The sequence below is a fragment of the Haliotis rufescens genome, unplaced genomic scaffold (genome assembly GCF_023055435.1).
Source record: "Haliotis rufescens isolate VD_foot unplaced genomic scaffold, xgHalRufe1.0.p SCAF_58, whole genome shotgun sequence".
NCBI classification, from domain to species: Eukaryota; Metazoa; Mollusca; class Gastropoda; order Lepetellida; family Haliotidae; genus Haliotis; species Haliotis rufescens.
In genome coordinates this window covers 1,675,358-1,698,618 of record NW_025964312.1, presented here as the reverse complement: position 1 = coordinate 1,698,618, position 23,261 = coordinate 1,675,358, and the positions used below count along the sequence as shown (strand labels likewise).

The 23,261-nt window shown below is 43.3% G+C and overlaps 1 protein-coding gene across 1 annotated transcript; it reads left to right on the top strand.

The window, feature by feature from the left end:
* The first annotated feature begins 2,722 nt into the window (after positions 1-2,722).
* LOC124149562 (alkaline phosphatase-like) lies at positions 2,723-20,913 on the top strand. Its single transcript, XM_048385428.1, has 10 exons — positions 2,723-2,912; positions 6,320-6,540; positions 8,949-9,123; positions 11,525-11,694; positions 13,484-13,594; positions 14,653-14,755; positions 15,407-15,559; positions 18,334-18,525; positions 19,288-19,416; positions 20,128-20,913. Exons 1-10 carry the CDS (start codon positions 2,813-2,815, stop codon positions 20,418-20,420), a joined length of 1,647 nt encoding a protein of 548 aa, XP_048241385.1. The 5' UTR covers positions 2,723-2,812; the 3' UTR covers positions 20,421-20,913.
* The last annotated feature ends 2,348 nt before the right edge of the window (positions 20,914-23,261 follow it).

Sequence of the window (23,261 nt, the reverse complement as noted above, 5' to 3'; positions counted from 1 at the left end):
CGGGTGGTCAGGCTCGCTGACTTGGTTGATACATGTCTTCGTATGCCAATTGCGTGGATCGATGCTCATGATGGTAATGACTGGATTGTCTGGTGCAGACTCGATTATTTAAAGACCGCCGTCTGGAATATTGCTGAGTGCGGCGTTAAACAACAAACAAAATCTTAAGGCAAGATTGAACCGGGGCCTTTGGTATATTTGGTACAGGTGGGGATCGATTGTATGCCATGTACGACAAAATAGTTCGAAATTCCAGACATTTGACAAACGCTGAATGGTCCACACAGCCATGCATTTATGACCTTTTATTGTGACATTGATATTGCACATTTCAGTATAATGAAGACCACTTGCAGATATAACATGGACACAGAATATTGACATCCAATTGAAAACCTGCCATTGATGAGTCCCAAAACCAACAAGTGGCTCCTCGTGTGGAGCTTACATAACAATATCAGAAAACTGGTTCACAGTGACTCCGGGCTAGCCGGGCAACCACGCCCTCGTGCACCGTCGACTGATAAACTGTTGTCATAAATTATTACAATAGGTAATGCCATCAGTGCGACTGTGACCTTACGATTGTAAATATTTATGTACCATAATTTAACGGGTAACTTGAGCTCCGTGTGAGCGAGTGGCTGGCGGTCGATCTCAGATGTTCACCATATAGGATTGGGTTGGTTTGTTGTTTTACGCCGCACTCAGCAATATTCCAGCTATATGACGGCGGTTTGTAAATATCGAGTCTGGACCAGACAATCCAGTGATTGACATCATGAGCATCGATCCACGCAATTGGGATCGATGACATGCATTCTCCATATAGGAACGTAACTGTATCTTTGCTCGATTTTCGAGTCAAGAGGCTGTCGCCAAAGCTCGAATTTTGTCTGTTTGTCAACACCTGTGCACTTCAGCCAGTAAACGTAAACGAACACTGTCACGTAAATATTTAAACCTGAACACTGTATGGTATATCCTAATATTTGGTAGATTTTCATCCTAATCACTTGAAACCATCCATCTGATGTCTTCTTTAGCGATATTAAATTGTATGTTGAAGTAGTGTTGAAGTAGAGATGAATCGGTAACAATGGCTTCACCCATGGTAACCAATAGGCACTTTCACATGATTTCATTTGATTTTGGTTTTGAAATGAAATTTTGATTGAAGCGATTTAATGATCCTGTGCATTATTTTGACAAAACATTTGTATTATAAGCAAAACGTAACTGTTAGTTATTTGCAAATTGAAGTCAGTCTAATTTTATCCCCGCTCATTTATCAATATATAGATTTCGACGGAAAGTTTGTGATCAAATATCAATCATGCAGGTCCACTGAATGGGCACTGTGAAAAAAGGGTTACGCCACATAAAGTTTTTTTTGTTTCTGCTCATAAAACATTATAATATACAAAAATAAAAAAATAAAAAAATAAAGCATTATAATCGGCACATCACTAAAATGTCCTCCTTTCTTTTTTAGTTATTTAACATTGCTTTCGCTTATTCTATAGACAACCCCCCTAAAAAAACAACAACAAAACAACAACAACAACACATAAAAACCAAAAAAAACCTGCTTTTGCCACAACGTTGAGCAACTGGTGTTTTTCCGAGGGAATTATTTGCATGTACTATGATATTCTGACCATACAGAAGTTTGTAAGTCGTATGCTTATCACGAGGGAAACACGGTACGATGTACACCGCCACACACCAAGCGTATTTCCATAGGGAGGAGCATACACCATGGTGAACTTATACCGCAATTTAAAAACAAACGGAGATGGAGGTTCGAAACCTATAAATTGTTTGTCGCCCTATTCTCTAGGTGAGCTCAAAATTACATGTACGCCAAATTCAGTGTTAATATACATTACGTACCTGGAAATGTATCAAAGAGTTTTTGACCAATAGAAATTAATTATTTTACATGTGAGGTAAGGTCAGTTGTATACTATCCTCATTGAAAAAAGGTCAATAAACCTCATGAAGTAAGCAAAACCGTTATCTTTAATCAAAGAGCACTGACATCAGATCGCCAGTGGTTTTATCAGGTGTATAAGTATTAAATATACAAAAAAACGCCCAGAGTCCAGATAACCGTGCTGGTCAAAACTCCTTTATCTAAACAAGATCTTTCGCCGTTCAACGGCTCTTCAGGTGTAATGAAAACTTATACAGTAAACTACGGTTATAACGAACACGCTTATAACGAACTGACGGATATAACGAACTTATTTTTTGGTCCCGACTATTTGCTGTAGTTATGTTGTATATATGCTTATAACGAACTACGGTTATAACGAACTAAAATTAGTAGTCCCTTTGAGTTCGTTATAACCGTAGTTTACTGTATTGTAGTCCTAGTCCTCCCTCTATTGTCACTGTTACATCATAGGGATTATGACGCCACAAATACTAATGTTGTGCGTCGCCTAGGACTACAATGTATGTTAAAGTTATATGTGAAATGAAATTGATATTCAATTTTTTTATGGCATGAAACGTTGACATTTTAAAATAGAAAAACTGCTCAGTCTCATATATTTAGCTTAAATCAATAATAAATTTATTCTAACATCACAAGAACACAAACAGCTGTCGAGTTGCAGAACGGTATGCACCATACAGATACGGTTCTGTTCACTGGACATGTTTCTGAATGTTTATAAACCATCGACACTGACACGTCTCGTAGAAACGCAGCCGTCATAAGGGTGTACATATGTCCGGTGAAGCCCGGCGGACGGTCAGACCTGTGATATCTTAACCCGGACAACACTGTTGACCAGTCGTGATGACTGGACATATAATTAACACAGTGACGATGTTGCAAGTCATTTTTGTATGTATGTACTTCATGGCGAAAGGAACCTGTCAAAACGAAGCAGAAACACGTGAGTACACATTAACAATTTTAATTTTTTTTACACATTTATTGATTAACATTTTATATTTTTTATTCATTTATTCGGGCGTGCAATTGATTTATTTCTACAGTAATAAAAGTTTGACACTATTGGCGCTATTTGCACAACTGTCGCAGTTTCACTGTTTAATCTTTAATCTAATTTTTAGAGTAAGGGAGTGAGTTGGATTTCACACCTCGTTTGAGACAATTCCAACAGTGTCACAGATGGGCTGAACACACACCCACAGATGGGCTTCACACACCCACAGATGGGCTTCACACACCCAAAGATGGGCTTAACACACCCAAAGATGGGCTTAACACACCCACAGAGGGGCTTCACACACCCACAGAGGGGCTTCACACACCCAAAGATGGGCTTCACACACCCACAGAGGGGCTTCACACGTTGTACACGCGATTGGAATCAAACCCAGGCCTTGGTGTGGTGAGCGGACGTTTCAACCACAAGGCTAACCTACTGAGAGCAGTCCTTATACGATTAGGTGACACTCAACGCAATACACTTTTTTACAGACACTTTTGGCTTTACTCTGGCAATGTTTGTTTGTTTTTTGTTGTTTAACGCCGCACTAAGCAATATTCCAGCTCTATGACGGCGGTCTGTAAATAATCTGGGCTAGACAATCCAGTCATTGACATCATGAGCATCGATCCACGCAATTGGGATACGATGACATGCATCAACCAAGTCAGCGAGCCTGACCACCCGATCCCTTTAGTCGCCTTTTACGACAAGCATAGTCAACTTTTACGGCAAGCATATGTTGCTGAAGACCTATTCTACCCCGGATCTTCACGGGTGTCTGGCAATGATACCCAGTCCCCATTGTGTTATTTCAACATTCCTATTTGTAATACACAGTTATATACCATCAATAACATCAAGCCGTGGAGATGCGGGAAAGAATGCAGATCCCCAGCAACTCATGCTTGTGGTGTGAGGCGACTAAATGGATCGGGTTGTCAGGTGCGGTGACCAGGCTGCCTGCATATGATCGTATGCCAAATTACCTGGATCGATGCATATGATGTCAATCACTGGTTTGTGTGGTCCCGACTTGCTTACTTGTCGTTAAACGCGACACTCAACAAAATATCGAGTCGGGACCAAGCAAGCCCGTGATTGATAATATTGGCAACGTTCATCGCCGCGGGATTACAATGACACCCAGGCCACCGAAACCTGACCATCCGATCCACGATGTCGCCTGGGACGACAAGGTTGTTGAGGGTCTATTCTAACCCGGAATCCCCCGGACAATGAACGTACAGGTGTATTAAGATTTCTTATCAAATAGATTTCATCATCATGTTCTACGGATTTATTCTGCCTGATGCTACTAAAATATACTACCGGGCAAAAAAAAGTAGTATACACCCATGTTTGATGGTGTCTAAAAATAAAACAGACAAAAACTTGGTATTCGAAGGTTATGTATTCGGCACGAGTATCGTCGTTGTGTTTCGGCGACTGTTTTCAGACCAGTAAAGTTTTGATAAAGCTTTTAATATTTTGGTCCAATCTAATTTTCGTGTGTATACCTACTTTTGCCACGCGCAAAATTTTCTTAAATATTTTGTTTCACTGAGCACCGATAGTCAACTTTTGATGACGTATCAAGTATTTTATCAGCTATACCGTCAATCAATTCTAACTTCACAGAAAGGAAATATTGTCTTTGATTAGACTAGTTTTGTCACGTAATTTCTATTCTGAACAATGGCCTTTTTTGTAAGTGAATGCACGGAAAGATCTAAATCTGATGACCAGCCTTCACTGTATACACGTAAAGCGACAAAAGATAACCTTCAGCAAAATACTGACACGATAACCATGACGGTTTACACAACAACAAACAATTGTTGTTTAACAATTTCCAAATAGTCTCAACAATTAGCAATGTGGATTGTTTCTCACTTCATGTGAGGGATCGAGTGTATATGGCTCAATATGTGACTACAGTAAACTACGGTCATAACGAACTCAAAGGGACCACTTATTTTAGTTCGTTATAACCGTCGTTCGTTATAAGCATATATACAACAAATGGCCGGGACTAAAAAATATGTTCGTTAAATCCGTCAGTTCGTTATAAGCGTGTTCGTTATAAACGTAGTTTACTGTAATATTATTGTTTGTTGTTTAACGCCGCACTCACCAATATTGCAGCTATGTGACGGCGGTCTGTAAATAATCTAGTCTGCACAAGACAATCCAGTGATTGACTTCATGATCCCAATTGCGTGGATCGATGCTCATGATAAAAATCACTGGATTGTCTAGTCTAGACTCGATTATTTACAGACCGCCGTCATATAGTTGGAATATTGCTGAGTGCGGCGTAAAACAACAAACCAACCAACGACTTCATGACCATCGATCCACGCAATTGAGATTCGATGACATGCATCGGCAAAATCAGCGGGCCTGACCACCCTAGAGTAATATTAAGGCGTGTTAGGGCGTGTCACCTTATTGAGTGAGGAACGCTCCCAGATGCTCCTCGGGTTACAAAACTATCTTATCTGGGTTTGTTTGTTTGTTGATTAACGCCGTACTCAACTCATAAGCATCGATCCCCGCAATTGGGATACGATGACATGCATCAACCAAGTCAGCGAGTCTGACCACCCGATCCTGACTCTGGTCCAGACTCGATTATTTACAGACCGCCGTCCTATAACTAGAATGGTGTTGAGAGCGGCGTTAAAACAACAATAAAGAAACATATAGCATGGCCTCTCATGCTATCAGTCACCGGTTTGTATGGTCCAAACTTGAATATTTCAAGACCATCGTGATGTAGCTGAAGTATTACCCTCCGTCGGTTTAAACCAACGTTCATTCACTTTATTTACTCACAAACACCGTTCAATTTACTCACAAACATTCTTGGGTATCAAATACTTTATAACACCCGCAAATCTGTAAACACAGGGGGCGGAGGGATAACCTAGGGGTTAAAGCGTTCAGTCTTCTCTCTTAAAGCGTTCGGTCTTCTCTTTGACGTGAGACCCGTGAAGATTCCGGGGTAGAATAGGTCTTCAGCAACCCAAACTTGCCGTAAAACGCGACTATGCTTGTCGTAAAAGGCGACTAACGGGATCGGGTGGTCAGGCTTGCTGACTTGGTTGATTCATGTCATCGATCCCACATTGCGAGGATCGATGCTCATGATGTCAATCACTGGATTGTCTGGTCCAGACTCGATTATTTACAGACCGCCGTCATATAGCTGGAATATTGCTGAATGCGGCGTTAAACAACAAACCAACCAACTCTCTGACGTGAATTTGCTGGAATATTGCTAAAAGCGGTGTAAAATCATATACAAATACTTTGCTTCTGAAACCAATCTGTCCATTCAGTGCCGAGCTACTGGAATGATGTCGCTGCTGCGGAACTCCAGAGAGCCAAGGCCCTGAAACCTATTGAAAAGCCGGCCAAGAACATCATTCTGTTTGTGGGGGACGGAATGGGAATAACTACGACCTTCGCCGCCAGGGTTCTCAAAGGTCAACTGAGGAATGCATCAGGGGAGGAAACTCTTCTCAGCTTTGAAGAATTTCCCTATGTTGGAATGTCAAGGGTAGGTTGTTCCATCACGATTTGATTTATTAATGGTTTGCCTACGCCAGTATCCACATGCACACACGAATGTTAATTATGTACCTTACTGTAAGATTTTTCCTTTAATACTTCCAGCAACAGCGTGAGATATTTGAAGGTAAATAACGACACGAAACAATCATGTTAATGTCATTGTGTTTATTGTTTCATTTTCCTGGGTACAATGTGAGAAGCCCATTTCTGGGTCCCGTCGTGGTATTGATGGAGTGACCGCCTCCGTGGTCTAATGGTAGAGCGTCCGCCCGGAGAGCGGAAGGTCCGGGGTTCGATCCCAGGCCGCGTCATAACAAAAGACGTTAAAAGATGATACTTGTTGTTACCCTGTCTGGCGCTCGGCATTAAGGGGCTAAAACAAGGACTGGTCGGCTCGGAGACAGTATACTGTGTCTGAGAGGGGTATTCATGTTAAACTGCGGCATGGTATCTCAGTGTGGTAGCACTATAAATCGGCATCAGTACAAGCAGCCACACAAACACACACACGTACATACACGTCGCAATATAAGTGCAATAATCTTGGACGCGACGTTAAACCCAATTTCACCTCACCTATTGATGGAGTATTGGTGAATGCGGCTTTAAACCGTACTCATGCACTTTAATTACAGCGTGATGAGTGTGATTAAGATTTGGGCGTTGAAGTACAACGCTGGCAATACATTATATTTTTTTTAAGGGGAATTAGTCTTCCTGTTGTGTGTTTTCTTACCCTTTAGCTTTTCTGCAGCTGTATAACGACAGAAAACATTTGTGAAAATACTGGGAAAATAATTGTTGACAGGAGGTCTTGCAAAACAATAAGTTGAGAGTCTATAAAAATGATTTTAAGCTCTCCTTTTCAGAGATATTAAATTGTGTTCTGAAAAAATAGCAAAATTCAGAGTTCCCATTGTACTGTTAATAAATTCAAAGAGGGGTAGCCTAGTGGTTAGTCACGCGGTCACGCGGAAGACCCGGGTTCGATTCCCGACATTGGTACAATGTGTGAAGCCCATTTCTGGTGTCTCCCGCCGTGATATTGCTGGAATATTGCTGAAAGCAGCGTAAACCCATTCTCACTCACTCTTTCGTCATCGTATCCCAATTCCGTGGAACGACCAATCACTTGATTGTCTGGTCCAGACTCGATTATTTACAGCAAGGAATATTGCTAAGGTGTGGCGTTAAATAACAAAAAAAACCCCAAAACTAGCGTGGTATGGTATTGGGTGTCAGCTAAAGGTGTGACCATCACTGCTGAATAATACAGTCTGTAGCAAGAAATCAGCTGGGAGTAGGTATGCCACCGTTCAATGATGTTTGGGCACCGGCTTAACAAGAGCATCACCTACATCACCCAGAAATATATTATGACCAAACCGGGGTAGAATAGGTCTTCAGCAACCCGTGACTATGCTTGTCGTAAAAGGCGACTAACGTGATCGGGTGGTCAGGCTCGCTGACTTGGTTGATGCATGTCATCGATCCCAACTGCGTGGATCGATGCTCATGATATCAATCACTGGATTGTCTGGTCCAGACTCGATTATATACAGACCGCCGTCATATAGCTGTAATATTGCTGAGTGCGGCGTTAAACAACAAACCAACCAACTTATATGCATGAACCATACCACTAGGGTCTAGCCATTGTGGCTTGTCGGCAGTAGAACAGTAGTGAATTTTGATACACGTTCATTGCTATGGGTAAGCCCCCACTCCCCCACCCCCTTCCCACCAGCCACCACCCACCCAAATTGACACGATTATCACGGATTGGTAAATGTTCGCAATTAATCAAGGGATTGTGTTTGTGGAATGCGGATAGTTTCTTTTCAAAGTTTGACTATATCAGGCATTCCAGGTGATTTTGCAAATATAACGATGTTCGTTCACCTTATGAATTCTTTATATGGCGTAATTATGATGGAGCAGTGACCACTATTGATGTCCTATTCTTCTTCTTCTTATTATTATTGTTATTATATTATTATTATAAGCGTTATGCATGTGTTGAAAAACTGCATGGCAGCAATTAAGCAAATAAATGTTTGCAATGGGCAAAAAAACTAGCCTCTACATATTTCTGTATACATAAAACATTGAAAGAAACGACTAACGGGATCGGGTGTTCAGGCTAACTGACTTGGTGAATGCATGTCATCGTTTCCTAAGGATTATCGATGCGCATGATGTCAATCACTGGATCGTCTGGTCCAGACTAGATTATTTACAGACCGCCGTCATATAGCTGGAATATTGCTGAGTGTGGCGTTAAACAACAAACAAACATATAAACAAACCTTTTGGTGTTGATTTTAACAGTGTGAAGTCTGTCTTTTTCGCCCTGTGTTGTACATGTTGAACATCTTTGCTCTTCTCATTCAGACGTACAGTATAGACAAGCAGACGACTGACTCAGCAGCAACGGCAACGGCATTTCTCTCCGGCATCAAAAACAACTACGGAGCACTCGGAGTTGACGGGCGGGTAAAAAGGGGGGACTGTCCTGCCGCCCTGCAATACAACGTCACTTCTATAGCCCACTGGGCAATGGCAGCAGGTTCGATTTTTACTGTGTTAGGATACAATGCAATGTTTCCAGTTATGGTTGGTTAGTTTGTTGTTTAACGCCGCACTCAGCAATATTCCATCATGAGCATCGATCCACGCAATTGGGATCGATGACAAGCATCAACCAAGTCAGCGAGCCTGACCACCCGATCCCGTTAGTCGCCTTCTACAAGCATAGTCGCCTTTTATGGCAAGTATGGGTAGCTGAAGACCTATTCTACCCCGGCGTCTTCACGGGCGTAATGCATGTTAACGTAAGCATGTTGACTAGGATAATGTTATATGTCAGAAGGGGGCGTCTCAATGTTGTATTAGCTTTACACTTCCACAGAACTATCATATACAAGTACTGTCATATATAATGGAAAATGTCATTAAATAATTGGTGTTCTTAAAAACTAATCTCATACAACTCATACAAAATATGCAAGTGACCACGTGACAGAATCTGGTTGGAGGGGATTTCTTTGTGTCTAATGTTCATGGGCGAGGGTCGTGATTGGATCAATGGCTACGTTGACGGTGGCTGGACATGCAACAATACAGCATTTCCAGGGGGATATTCTTTGCGTCTGATGCCCATTGGTCAGGGTCGTGATTAGATCAAGGACCATGTTGAGGGTGGCTGGACATGCAACAATACAGCATTTCCAGGGGCAATGTCTTTGTGTCTAATGCTCATGGGCCAGGGTCGTGATTAGATCAATGACCAGGTTGACGACATGCGACAATACAGCATTTCCAATGTTACTGGCTCCAAATGTTCGTTTCACGAATACCTATATACAAGGCTACGGTCACCACGTCTGTTGAGAATAAACTCGACATTCACAAGTGCCTTTGCTATTTTGCAAATAAGTTGTTGGACGTTCTGGGTATTAATATACTATCTCACTGATTACTTGTTAACTTGTCACTGCAAGTTTTGTTTGTTACGACAAGCATAGTCTTCTTTTATGGCAAATATGGTTTGCTGAAGACCTATTCTACCCCGGATCCTCATGGGTTGGTCAAGTGCTTTCATTATGACATACTACTATTTCAGTAATCTGAGTTTAATCAGAGAGAGAGAGAGAGAGAGAGAGAGAGAGAGAGAGAGAGAGAGAGAGAGAGAGAGAGAGAGAGAGAGAGAGAGAGAGAGAGAGAGAGAGAGAGAGAGACGCGTTACATAGGCTGTGTATATACGAAAATGGACATATTATTTTAAAAGTAAGGCCCAGCCGTAAGGCCCAGCCGTAAGGCTTGTGTGTATAAAACATGAGAAGGATAAGTATCCAATACAAAACATTATTAGACATGGTAATATTCATAGTTCACATAGTGTTCATGAATTGAATAATTAGTGTGCTTGCAAATAGGACTTGTACATTTTCTGACTTTAAAATAAATATAAATTTGTTTAAAACAGACAGATTTGTAAAGGTAGGATTTAATAACATGCAATATTTAAAAAAAGTGCTTGTCTTAAATTTTCATGAAATTGACATGTCATGAAGAAAAGTAATTCATTTTCAATAATTCTCTTATTAGACTGTTTAAAACATTGTGGGCAAGTTCTATCTAGAAGAACGGCTGGTGGTTTGTTAAAACGTCCAGTCTCTTTGGCAAGGGCTAAAGATCCGCATCTGAACAAAGCTAAAATTCGACGGTGGTTCAACAACATTTTGCGTCTAGAGAGGTCTCTCTTTCTGAATATATGCATGACGGGTTTATGACGACTGGACGCAAACATGGTTCATGATTTACAACACAGATGACAGGAGGCATTCGACTATACCACAGTCATAAAACTCTCTGGCCATGAGTGGTTGGTTGGTTTGTTGTTTAACGCCGCACTCAGCAATATTCCAGCTATATGAAATAAATAATCTGTAAATAATCGAGTCTGAACCAGACAATCCAGTGAATAATATCATGAACATCGATCCGCGCAATTGGGATCGACGACATGCATCAACCAAGTCAGCGAGCCTGACCAATTGCGTGGATCGATGTTCATGATGTGAATCACTTGATTGTCTCGTCCAGACTCGGTTATTTACAGACTGCTGTCATATAGCTGGAATATTGCTGTGTGCGGCATTGTTAACACAAGCCCTGTTTACCTTCTGCAGCCCTCACGTCCTCTGTATGAGAATATTGTTATTATCTCGCTGTCCCTCTCTGTAGTATGTATGTAGGTATGTTGTGTTGTATTATTGTTATTATTATTATTATTATTATTATTATTATTAAAAAATGCAGCAAAGAGGGTATGGGTGATCCTCGCAAAGTCTGGTTACGCCCATCATCAGCTGAGGGCCCTTGCCTCCTCTATATATTATAATTATTATTATCTGTAAAGTAGTCCCTGGCTATCGGAGGTGTTAATCATAGCTTCTAAAACGCAGGTAAATCAGTTGGCATAGTGACGACAACCCGCGTTACTCATGCAACACCAGCAGCGGCGTACGCTCACTCTGCAGACCGGGGCTGGGAGGGGGACTCCGAGATGACCTCTGTGACGGGGGGATGCTCCGACATCGCTAAACAACTCGTCGACGACAATCCGGACATCAAGGTGAGTGAGTGAGGTTTTTCCGCCGCTTTTAGCAGTATTTCCGCAATATCACGGCGGGGGACACACGTTGCACCCATGATAGGAATCGAACCCGGTCTTCCGCGTCACGATCCAACGCTCGAACCACTAGGCTACCCTCCCGACATCAAGGTATATCGTGCTGTCCGCTCTACATGAAACGTGATTGTAGGACATCATAGCACTGGCGATGATTCCTCTTCTCCTGATACTAGGGAGAGCAAGCTGAAAGAATTTGCGAAGTAATTGGGGAGCATTAATGTAATAAACTTTGTCTTGGAATTGTTTACGCGGGGTTGCATCGATAACACAATGACTTGATGCGGTCAGAACTCCATCACTGGACATCATCGATTTAGATAACAAGGATCAGTCAATCATTTTCTGCAACATGTATTTGTCATGAAGGGTCATCCCGACCTCAAACTCTTAACACGGCTCCACCTTTTCTTCAAAAGTTTGTTCTCTCCGATAAGCGTGGGCCACTCCCGCGGCGGACGGACTGAACACACGTGTTCAATGTGTGGCAGACGGACTCAACACGCGGGGCGGACGGGTTGCACACGTGTGACCAACGGGATGCACACGTGTGACCAACGGGGTGCACACGTGTTGCGTCACGCGTTTCCTATGCGCGAAGAGGATTGAAATCCTCGACAGTAGTGTACATGTTAAATTTCGCACATTGATTCATGGGGTTTTAAATGTGGACCAAATGTATATGTAAGCGTTGAAGGTCGCCAGAGATAGTGCAGACTGTCCTCGCGTAACAGCGTATAACAGTGACATCTATTTTACGCATGTACTCTGTGCGCAAAGCTCAATACTGTCAAAGATACTGCCCATAACATGTGTGGAGCCAACTTTGTTGGTGTTCAACGCAAATATATGCGTGAACCTGTCTTTGTCTAAGGCGCCGCGACACTCTTTGAAGAGTTATGTCCCTTAGTTGCTACGATGCCCTGGTCGTGAGGATAGCTCCATACACCTTTATTTGTAAGCATTACACTTGTGCGTGTGCGTGGGAGTGTGTGTGTTTGTGTATTCGCGGAAGTAAAAAAAGTATACGGACCGCATGACTATGATCTCTAATCCTGTATAATAGATATCCGCTGTTGTATAACTCAATATAACGACGTTAAATCTCACCCACCCACTCACTCATACAAGGAAGGTTAATCAGGTAGTTTATAAGTAAATCGACGCGATTGTCCCATAATGAATTCGGGTTCGATTCTCAAAATGGAGAGCATTTTACGTCCAGAATATCATGTCGTATTCCTGCAGCTATGACGTCTCATTTTAACACATGTTCAATTGAATCTGGTTTTGCATATCCATCTTTCAAGCATATATCTTATTATTACGTACACCGCCTCCGTGGTCTAGTAGTAGAGCGTCCGCCCGGAGAGCGGAAGGTCAGGGGTTCGATCCCCAGCCGCGTCATACCAAAAGACGTTAAAAAGATGGTACTTGTTACCATGTCTGGCGCTCGGCATTAAGGGGCTAAAACAAGGACTGGTCAGCTCGGAGTCAGTATACTGTGTCTAGGTGGGGTATTCATGTTTAACTGCGGCATGGTATCTCAGTGTGCTAGCACTATAAATCGGAATCAGTCCGGACTAGTACAAGCAGCCACACACACACACATACACGTGCATGCACGTCGCTATATAAGTGCAATAATCTTGGACGCGAGGTTTAACCCCATTTCACCTCACCTCACCTATTATAACTTATCTCACTATCATTATGATGTTGGTATTTGCAGGTCATCCTCGGGGGTGGAAGGCGATATTTCCGTCCTATTGATGCGATCGACCCTGAAACTGGGACAAACGATACTTCCAATGGACGCCGAGACGGACGCGACCTTATTGAGGTACGCCTGCTTCTTTTCGGTGTAGACCCGTGAAGATCCGGGGTAGAATATGTCTTCAGCAACCCATGCTTGCCGTGAAAAGCGACTATGTTTATCGCAAGAAGCGACAAACGGGATCCGGTGGTCTGGCATGCTGACTTGGTTGATGGATGTCATCGTTTCCCATTTGGGTGGATCGATGCTCATGATGTCAATCACTGGCTTGTCTGGTCCTATCTTCCCGACGCAAGAGAGTTAACTGACTATAAAAGTTCAGTTCCAACCCTTGGCGAACTAGGCTGGTATTATGGAGTTACATTTTGGCTGGACTAACGAGTCTATGCAAAGTCCAATCAAAATCGCGCACAGAAATCGAAATCCGGTTCGTAAACTGTCAGGCAGATTTCGGTCGATTGCAGGATTTGCAAAGCATGTGCACCACCAACTCGTTGTCAGCAGATATTTTCAAAATCATTTTAATCAAGGTGCTCACGTGATTTGATGCATTTCGCGATGCATCACAATATCGACCTTGATTAACGATCAGATTGTCCTGACTGGGTGCCACCATTTTGTGTGAAGCAAACGCAAGTGATACGAGAGGTGGAATCTGATTGGTCCATAGGAAAGGCTTAGAGGGGACATAACTGGTAATAGCCACTGGTGGCGCTACGATCGAGCCCAGTGATTCCAGCCTAGTTCGGCAAGGGTGGAAACTGGACTTTTAAAGTCAGATAACTCCCTTGCCTCGGGAAGATGACCCTCTATACGATAAGAGATATGTAGGGTTCATTATACAGCTCTTTGGTATAGGGTTAATAATTCCCTTCGACCACTTCTTGGGAATATTACCAGTGTAATAACGAGCATTAAATATTTTATGCATTATATCATTGGATTGTCTGGTCCAGACTAAATTATTTACAGATTTCTGTCATTTAGCTGCACAATTGCTGAGTGCGGCGTAAAACAACAAACCAATCATCAAATGTACTTAACAAAAACGGGACATTTTGGTATCGTGTACAGTAGTGTATGTAACTTTACATTGGGTCTCAAACACTTTGCTTCTGTTACAGGACTGGATGGAAAACAAGGCTGAGCGTAATGCCACCCACCGCTACGTGTGGAATCTGGCAGAATTCAATGAAGTGGATCCAGAGTCGGTGGACTTTCTCTTGGGTGAGTGAGTGAGTGAGTTTGGTTTGAGGCTGCTTGACAGTGTGTCAGCTTAATGTTGGATTTGAGGAACGCCAAGAGTGATGCAGGTCTCAGACGTTTATCACTTTGGTTCTGTCCGTTTGTTTGTTGATCAACGCCGCACTCAGCAATATTCCAGCTCCATATCAGCGGTCTGTAAATAATCGAGTCTGGACCAGACAATCCAGTGATTGATATGATGAGCATGATCCACGCAATTGGGATCGATGACATGCATCAACCAAGTCAGCGAGCCCGACCACCCGATCCCGTTAGTCGCCTCTTACGACAAGCATAGTCGCCTTTTACGGCAAGCATGGGTTGCTGAAGACCTATTCTACCCCGGATCTTCACAGGGTCTACCACTTTGGCTTAACCCAAGAGAACGGATATGGCGCTTACAAAGCAAGAAACATAATCAGAAACATTAATCGAATAGGGTTTGTGGTACGCCTAAGGTATGCAACTCTGCACAGCGCCTTGCTGCGCCTTGAACGACATGGCCACAAGGGATTTTCAGTGATCCATTCATTAAATTGTCATCACTTGTTTACCTTCAACCCTCTGTAATCTTTTGGTGTTTTGAAGTGACGTATTCTAGATTTACATCCCCTTTGTTGATTCTGTTTAAAGGCCTGTTCTCGAACTCCCACATGAAATACGAGATTGACCGGCGGGATGGTCCGACTGGAAACGAGGCAGGGGAGCCATCCCTCAGTCAGATGACGGAGAAAGCTATACAGATCTTGCAGAAGGATCCGGATGGCTTCTTTCTTCTTGTAGAAGGTATCCCTCAATTGATATATTTATCGCTTATACACCTCGAATAAAATATCGCAACATTTTTTCCATGGAACTCAGTATGTTATGAGCCGCAAACTCAAATGAGCGTTTTCCAGCTTCAATTTATGCATCATCAGCATAAATTATGCTTATTTGGGTAAATGAAAGACACGGAACAAAGTCTTTTTATACGTTTATGTGAAGGGCAATACAAAGCAGAACAATTACGCATAATAACGTCATGACGAGTGACGTTTTCAAGAGATGGCACAGTCATGGTTCTTACGCCCAATCCTCAACAAATGACACCAGTTTCAATACCAGAATACAATGTCGGTGTCGGGTGTAACCCCCGTCGGCCAGGTTTACATCATATGGACCCTCCTCCTCATTGACTGTACGAGACGTTCTATTGGTTGCTCTTTTGGTTTTGTTTTGTTTTACTCCGCACTCAGCAATATTCCAGCTATATGACGGCAGTCTGTAAATATGTAAATAAACGAGTCTGGACCAGACAATCCAGTGATTTACATCATGCACATCGGTCCACGCAATTTGTATCGATGACATGCACCAACCATTTGTTTGTTTGTTGTTTAACGCCGCACTCAGCAATATTACAGCTATATGACGGCGGTCTGTAAATAATGGACCAGACAATCCAGTGATTAATATCATGAGCATCGATCCACGCAATTGGGATCGATGACATGCATCAACCAAGTCAGCGAGCCTGTCCACTCGATCCCGTTAGTCGCCTTTAACGACAAGCATAGTCACTTTTTAACGGCAAGCAAGGGTTGGTGAAGACCTATTCTAGCCTGGAATCTTCACGGGTCTGCACCAACCAAGTCAGCGAGCCTGACCACCCGGTGGACGCCGAGGTAATCTGTCCCATACCTGGCGCAAGGCTTGGTTCAATTCGTCAAGACCTTACACAGGGGGATTCCTCTGAGGCACTTTGTGACCGATGATGTCCCGAACATGCTCAATGGTACTACAATCCGGACTCTAGGTCAGGACAGCGTCGGTATTGCCCTCTGACGTAGGACATCGACAACGGCACGTGCACGTTGTGGCGTAGCATTGTCGTCCATGAAGATTGGCCTTGCGATTGTGGTACACGGTATCGTTGTCCATTCAAATTGTGTGTCACTGTGACAAACTCGAGTCTTCAGTCCTAAGACATGCGTCTCAATACAGTCAATAAGCCTCCACCGCACGGAACGTGCCCCTGAGAGTTTCTTCAGTTAGCATGTGATGTGTTCCTGTGGCGCCAAACACGAGCTCAACAAACGGTCGTTAACTATAGAAATTGACTCTCGTCCGGCCAGTGGACGTCAGATTCAAGTGACTTCAGCAACCCATGCTTGCCGTAAAAGGCGACTATGCTTGTTGTAAGTGGTGGTGATGATGATGATAGTGGTGATGATGATGGTGGTAATGATGTGGATGGTGGTGATGATGATGATGGTGGTAGTGGTGGTGGTGGGGATGATGGTGATGATGATGATGATGGTGGTAGTGGTAGTGGTGGTGATGATATAAGGTTGGTTTGTTGTTTAACGCCGCACTCGGCAATATTCCAGCTATATGACGGCGGTCTGTAAATAATCGAGTCTGGACCAGACAATCCAGTGATTAATATCATGAGCATCGATCCACGCGATTGGGATGGATGACATGTATCAACCAAGTCAGCGAGCCTGACCACCCGATCCCGTCAGTCGCCTTTTACGACTGGTGATGATGATGATGGTGGTGATAATGATGGTGGTGGTGGTGATAATGATGATGGTGGTGGTGGTGATAATGATGGTGGTGGTGATGATGATGATGGTGGTGGTGATAATGATGATGGTGGTGATGATGATGATGGTGGTGATGATGATGGTGATGATGATGATGGTGGTGGTGGTGATAATGATGGTGGTGGTGATGATGATGATGGTGGTGGTGATAATGATGATGGTGGTGATGATGATGATGGTGGTGATGATGATGGTGATGATGATGATGATGGTGGTGATAATGATGATGGTGGTGGTGATAATGATGATGGTGGTGGTGATAATGATGATGGTGGTGATAATGATGATGATGATGGTGATAATGATGATGATGGTGGTGGTGATAATGATGATGGTGGTGATAATGATGATGATGATGGTGGTGATAATGATGATGATGGTGGTGATAATGATGATGGTGGTGGTGATAATGATGATGGTGGTGATAATGATGATGATGATGGTGGTGATAATGATGATGATGGTGGTGATAATGATGATGGTGGTGGTGATAATGATGATGGTGGTGGTGATAATGATGATGGTGGTGATAATGATGATGATGATGGTGGTGATAATGATGATGATGGTGGTGATAATGATGATGGTGGTGGTGATAATGATGATGGTGGTGGTGATAATGATGATGGTGGTGATAATGATGATGATGATGGTGATAATGATGATGATGGTGGTGGTGATAATGATGATGGTGGTGATAATGATGATGATGATGGTGGTGATAATGATGATGATGGTGGTGATAATGATGATGGTGGTGGTGATAATGATGATGGTGGTGATAATGATGATGATGATGGTGGTGATAATGATGATGATGGTGGTGATAATGATGATGGTGGTGGTGATAATGATGATGGTGGTGGTGATAATGATGATGGTGGTGATAATGATGGCTGTGGTAGTGATGACGATGATGGTGGTAGGAGTTGCTGTCTTTTAATCTTCAGGTACTTGTCTTTGCAGGAGGTCGTATTGACCATGGACATCATGGCTCCCGTGCTGCACGTGCGCTTCATGACACCGTCGCCTTCGAAGAGGCTGTGACCACAGCCACCAAAATAACGTCAGAGGATGACACCCTTACAGTCGTCACTGCCGACCACTCTCACGTCTTTACAGTCGGGGGATACGCAGATAGGGGCAATCCCATATTAGGTACTTTATTTACCATTGGCGGCGGCCGGATAGTCTAGTGGTTAAAGCGTTCGCTCGGCACGACGAAGACCCGGGTTCGATTCCCGACATGGGTATAATGTTTGAAGCCCTTTTCTAGTGTTCCCGCTGAGATATTGCTGGAATATTAAGGGGGTTAGGATAGGAACATTTTTGACCTACTTGAAATGTCCTGCTTTGTGTGTACCTACTTATGTTAGACTGCATACATCTACATAGGGCATGGTGAAACCTATTTCTGGTTTCCCCCGCCGTGATGTGGCTGGAATAGTGCTAAAAGCGGCGTAAAACCATACCCACTCACTCACACAGGTCATTGTATATGCATGTAGGGGCATGGGTGGGCCAGTCGTCCTAGCGTCGCAGGAGTAGCACCCCTGCCAAATACCTATGATCGCGGGTTCGAATCCCGGAGTTACGCTGGTTGTGTTTGTCAGCCCCAAGTTCCACACGTGATAAACGTCTAAGAGCTGCATTATTACAGGTTTTTTCCGTCACATTAAGCTGATATAACTGAAATACTGTACAAAGATCGGCGTGAAACCAAACTCACTCAGATGTGTTAAAGATTATCTCGGTATATAACTGCCGCCGATACAGTGAAATCTGGATAGTCAGGGAAAGGTAACCCGGAATCCCCGTCAGCTGTTCAGATTAATGAAATATCTCTGTAGAAAGATCCTTTCACGCGTACGCAATGAAGCACGTGATTACTGTCATGGAACCAATGCTTTTTTCACTAAGGCAAATCTGGGTCTTCGGGGAGAGACGGTCTCCCATACACGTCTCTGCTCTACGGCAACGGCCCTGGTTACGACGTCGTGGACAACGGCGGCACCTTCGGCCGACCAAACCTCACTGACACGGACACAGGTAATAACATAATACAGAGAAGGGTGTGTGTGATGTGGCGGTGGTGTGTGTATTTGTGTGATGTATGTGTGTGGTGTGGTGTGGTGTCTGCGTATGTGTGTTTATGTATGTGTGGTGTGTGTTTATGTGTGGTGTGTTTTGGGTTTCGAAAAACTTCAGCCGCCTACCTACCTTGGCACTGAAAAAAGATCTCAAGGACTGTACTTGATGTTTGCATTTCACATCGATTCCATCAGATGGTTGGTTTGTTTGTTTGTTGTTTAACGCCATGCTCGGCAATATTCCAGCTATATGACGGCGGTCTGTAAATAATCGAGTCTGGACCAGACTATCCAGTGATTGATATAATGAGCATCTATCAACGCAATTGGGATGCGATGACATGCATCAACCAAGTCAGCGAGCCTGACCACACGATCCCGTTAGTCGCCTCTCACGACAAGCATAGCTACCTTTTACGGCAAACATGGGTTGCTGAAGACCTATCCTATCCCGGGTCTTCAGGGGTACAATTTGACTACAGTAGTAAATGAATTATGTCTTATACTTCGATTATGTTATGATTGGCATTAAAAGATTAGGAAACTTTTTCGTGTTTCCATCTTGTAAATATAATATATATTAGGCATAAAAAGTATGTATTATGCTCACACACTCGGCAAATACTATCTATTTCTCACGTGTTTCATGGTGCTATGAATTGTTCTTTAGAGGAAAGATTGTACCGTCAACAATCCGCCGTGCCCTTGGGCTCGGAAACCCATGGAGGGGAGGATGTCGGGATATATGCGCAAGGGCCCATGGCGCATCTGTTTCACGGAGTTCATCAAGAGAACTACATTGCCCACGTGATGGCGTATGCAGGATGTATTGGAGCCTACAGGGACAGCGGACAGTGCGCACAACCGGAAGTCACCACTCCTCCGGTAACGCCGAGATCAGGAGCAACTGCCAACGAAGTGTGTTTTCTGTTATTTGTTGTCATAATTGGATTGGTATTTTAAGAACTATATATAGTTATGATCCAGGGGATGTGTTTTCAGTTAGTGACCGAGTATAGTTTTACGCCGCTTTCAGCAATATGCCAGCAATATCACGTCGGAGTGAAGAGAAAACGCTTTAACCACTAGGTTACCCCTCCGTACCCTGTGTTTACAGATTAGCGGGTGTTATTAAGTATTTGATACCCAAGAATGTTCACATACAAATTGAACGGTGTCTGTGCGTGAATAAAGTGAATGGTTTTAGCCAACGCCAGCAATAGTTCAGCCACACCACGGTGGTCTTTAAATTATTCAAGTTTGGACCATATAAACCGGTGATTGATAGCATGAAAGACCATGCTGCCTGGAACGGTGACACACGATCAGTTATGGGTTGGTTGGTTTGTTGTTTAACGCCGCACTCAGCAATATTCCAGCTATATGACGGCGGTCTGTAAATAATCGAGTCTGGACCAGACAATCCAGTGATTCGTATCATGCGCATCTATTCACGCAATCGGGATACGATGACATGCATCAACCAAGTCAGCGAGCCGGACCACCCGATCCCGTTATAGTCGCCTCCTACGGCAAGCATGGGTTGCTGAAGACCAATTCAACCCCCGATCTTCACGGGTCGATCAGTTATGCAACACATGTTCACCGATGCAGTTTCTAGTCGGCTCTTACGATAGACATAGGCGACTAATTTGTCACACAATCCCAATGGAGAGTAAACGAAATGATTGCATTATACTGTTTGTTTTGTTTGTTTGTTTAACGCCACACACAGCAATATTGGAGCTATATGACCGCGGTTGCATTATATGGTGAGACGAAGTCACATATAGTGAATTATATCAGCTATGCAAAATGCATTCGTGAACGTGATAATAAAAGTATTTTTTTTCAAGTGGATAACGAAGTTGGGAGTTGTTTTTTTATTACTTGGTTGGTTTGTTGTTTAACGCCGCACTCAGCAATATTCCAGCTATATGACGGAGGTCTTTAATAATCGAGTCTGGACCAGACAATCCAGAGATTAACATCATGAGCATCGATCCACGCAATTGGGATCAATGACATGAATCAACCAAGTCAGCGAGCGTGACCACCCGATCCCGTTAGTCGCCTTTTACGACAAGCATAGTCGTCTTTTACGGCAAGCATGGGTTGCTGAAGACCTATTCTACCCCTTTTAAACTGATGCTGTCATATGCAGCAGTGGGCTTCTGGTCATCGTTTGTTTGTTGTTTAACGCTGCATTCCAGCTATATGACGGCAGTCTGTAAATGATTTCTGATTATGTCATTCAGTCGGTCATCAATAACTGTATTGTTTGTTTGTTGTTAAACGCCGCACTCAGCAATGTTCCAGCTATATGACGGCGGTCTGTAAAATATCGAGTCTGGACCAGACAATCCAATGATTAATATCATGAGCCTCGATCAATGCCATTGGGATACGATGACATGTATCAACCAATTGCAAGTCAGCGAGCCTGACCACCCGATCCCGTTAGTCGCCTCTTACGACAAGCAATGTTTGAAGAACATATGTTGACTAAGTCTGGACAAAAATACTTGTGACTTATTTTGCTCAATGTATTTAATACAAAATTGTTTTCATGAAAATGTTTCTTTGGTGGATTTGGTTGGTTGGTTGCTTTGGTTGGTTTGTTGTTTAACGCCGCACTCAGCAATATTACAGCTATATGACGGCGGTCTGTAAATAATCTAGCCTGGACCAGACAATCCAATGATTAATATCATGAGCATCGATCCACGCAATTGTTGGTTTGTTGTTTAACGTCGGACTCGGCAATATTCCAGCTATAAGACGGCGGTCTGTAAATAATCGAGTCTGGACCAGAGAATCCAGTGATTGATATAATGAGCATCGATCCACGCTATTGGGATCGATGACATGTATCAACCAAGTCAGCAAGCCTGACCACCCGATCCCATTAGTCGCCTTTTACGACAAGCATAGTCACCTTTTACGGGAAGCATGGGTTGCTGAAGACCTATTCTACCCCGTCCACGCAATTGGGATCGATGACATGCTGAAGACCTATTCTACCCCATCCACGCAATTGGGGTCGATGACATGCATCAACCAAGTCAGCGAGCCTGACCACCCGATGCCGTTAGTCGCCTTTTACGACAAGCATAGTCGCCTTTTACGGCAAGCATGGGTTGCTGAAGACCTATTCTACCCCGGCATATTCACAGGTCTTCTTTGGTGGAATTATTAGGAGTATACCTTTAGGTGCTGTCAAGTCGGAGATTGGAAATCCCTTATCCGCCATGATTGCATCGCCTACATCCCTCACATCTAAAAGTCCTGATTCTACTGTTATTTGCCGGTCACTTATAGCTCCTGACCACAAGTTAGAAACAAAGCTAACATCACCATTTGGAGTGACACCAACTTGGTTTATATGTTATGTGACTTTTATAATGATTGGTTGGTTTGTTGTTTAACGCCGCACTCAGCAATATTCCAGCTATATGAAGGCGGTCTGTAAATAATCGAGTCTGGACCAGACAATCAAGTGATTAATATCATGAGCATCGATCCACGCAATTGGGATCGATGACATGCATCAACCAAGTCAGCGAGCCTGACCACCCCATCCCGTTAGTCGCCTTTTACGGCAAGCATGGGTTGCTGAAGACCTATTCTACCCCGGATCTTCACGGGCCCTTTTATGACCGTACATTTGTGAATGTTTACCAAGAGAGTAAGATTTTTCTGTAAATACCTCTGTACAATCTATGACAACCCTTGTATTCGGATACATGTCTTTAAAGCCTTGAGGCATAGTTGTATTAATAGTATCTATTGATGGCCAGACAA

Coding starts and splice junctions, on each gene's coding strand:
- LOC124149562 (XM_048385428.1), top strand. CDS start 2,813: ATGACTGGACATATAATTAACACAGTGACGATGTTGCAAGTCATTTTT. Junction 15,560..18,333: donor CTTCTTTCTTCTTGTAGAAG/GTATCCCTCAAT, acceptor TTGTCTTTGCAG/GAGGTCGTATTGACCATGGA. Junction 18,526..19,287: donor TAGGGGCAATCCCATATTAG/GTACTTTATTTA, acceptor TTTTTCACTAAG/GCAAATCTGGGTCTTCGGGG.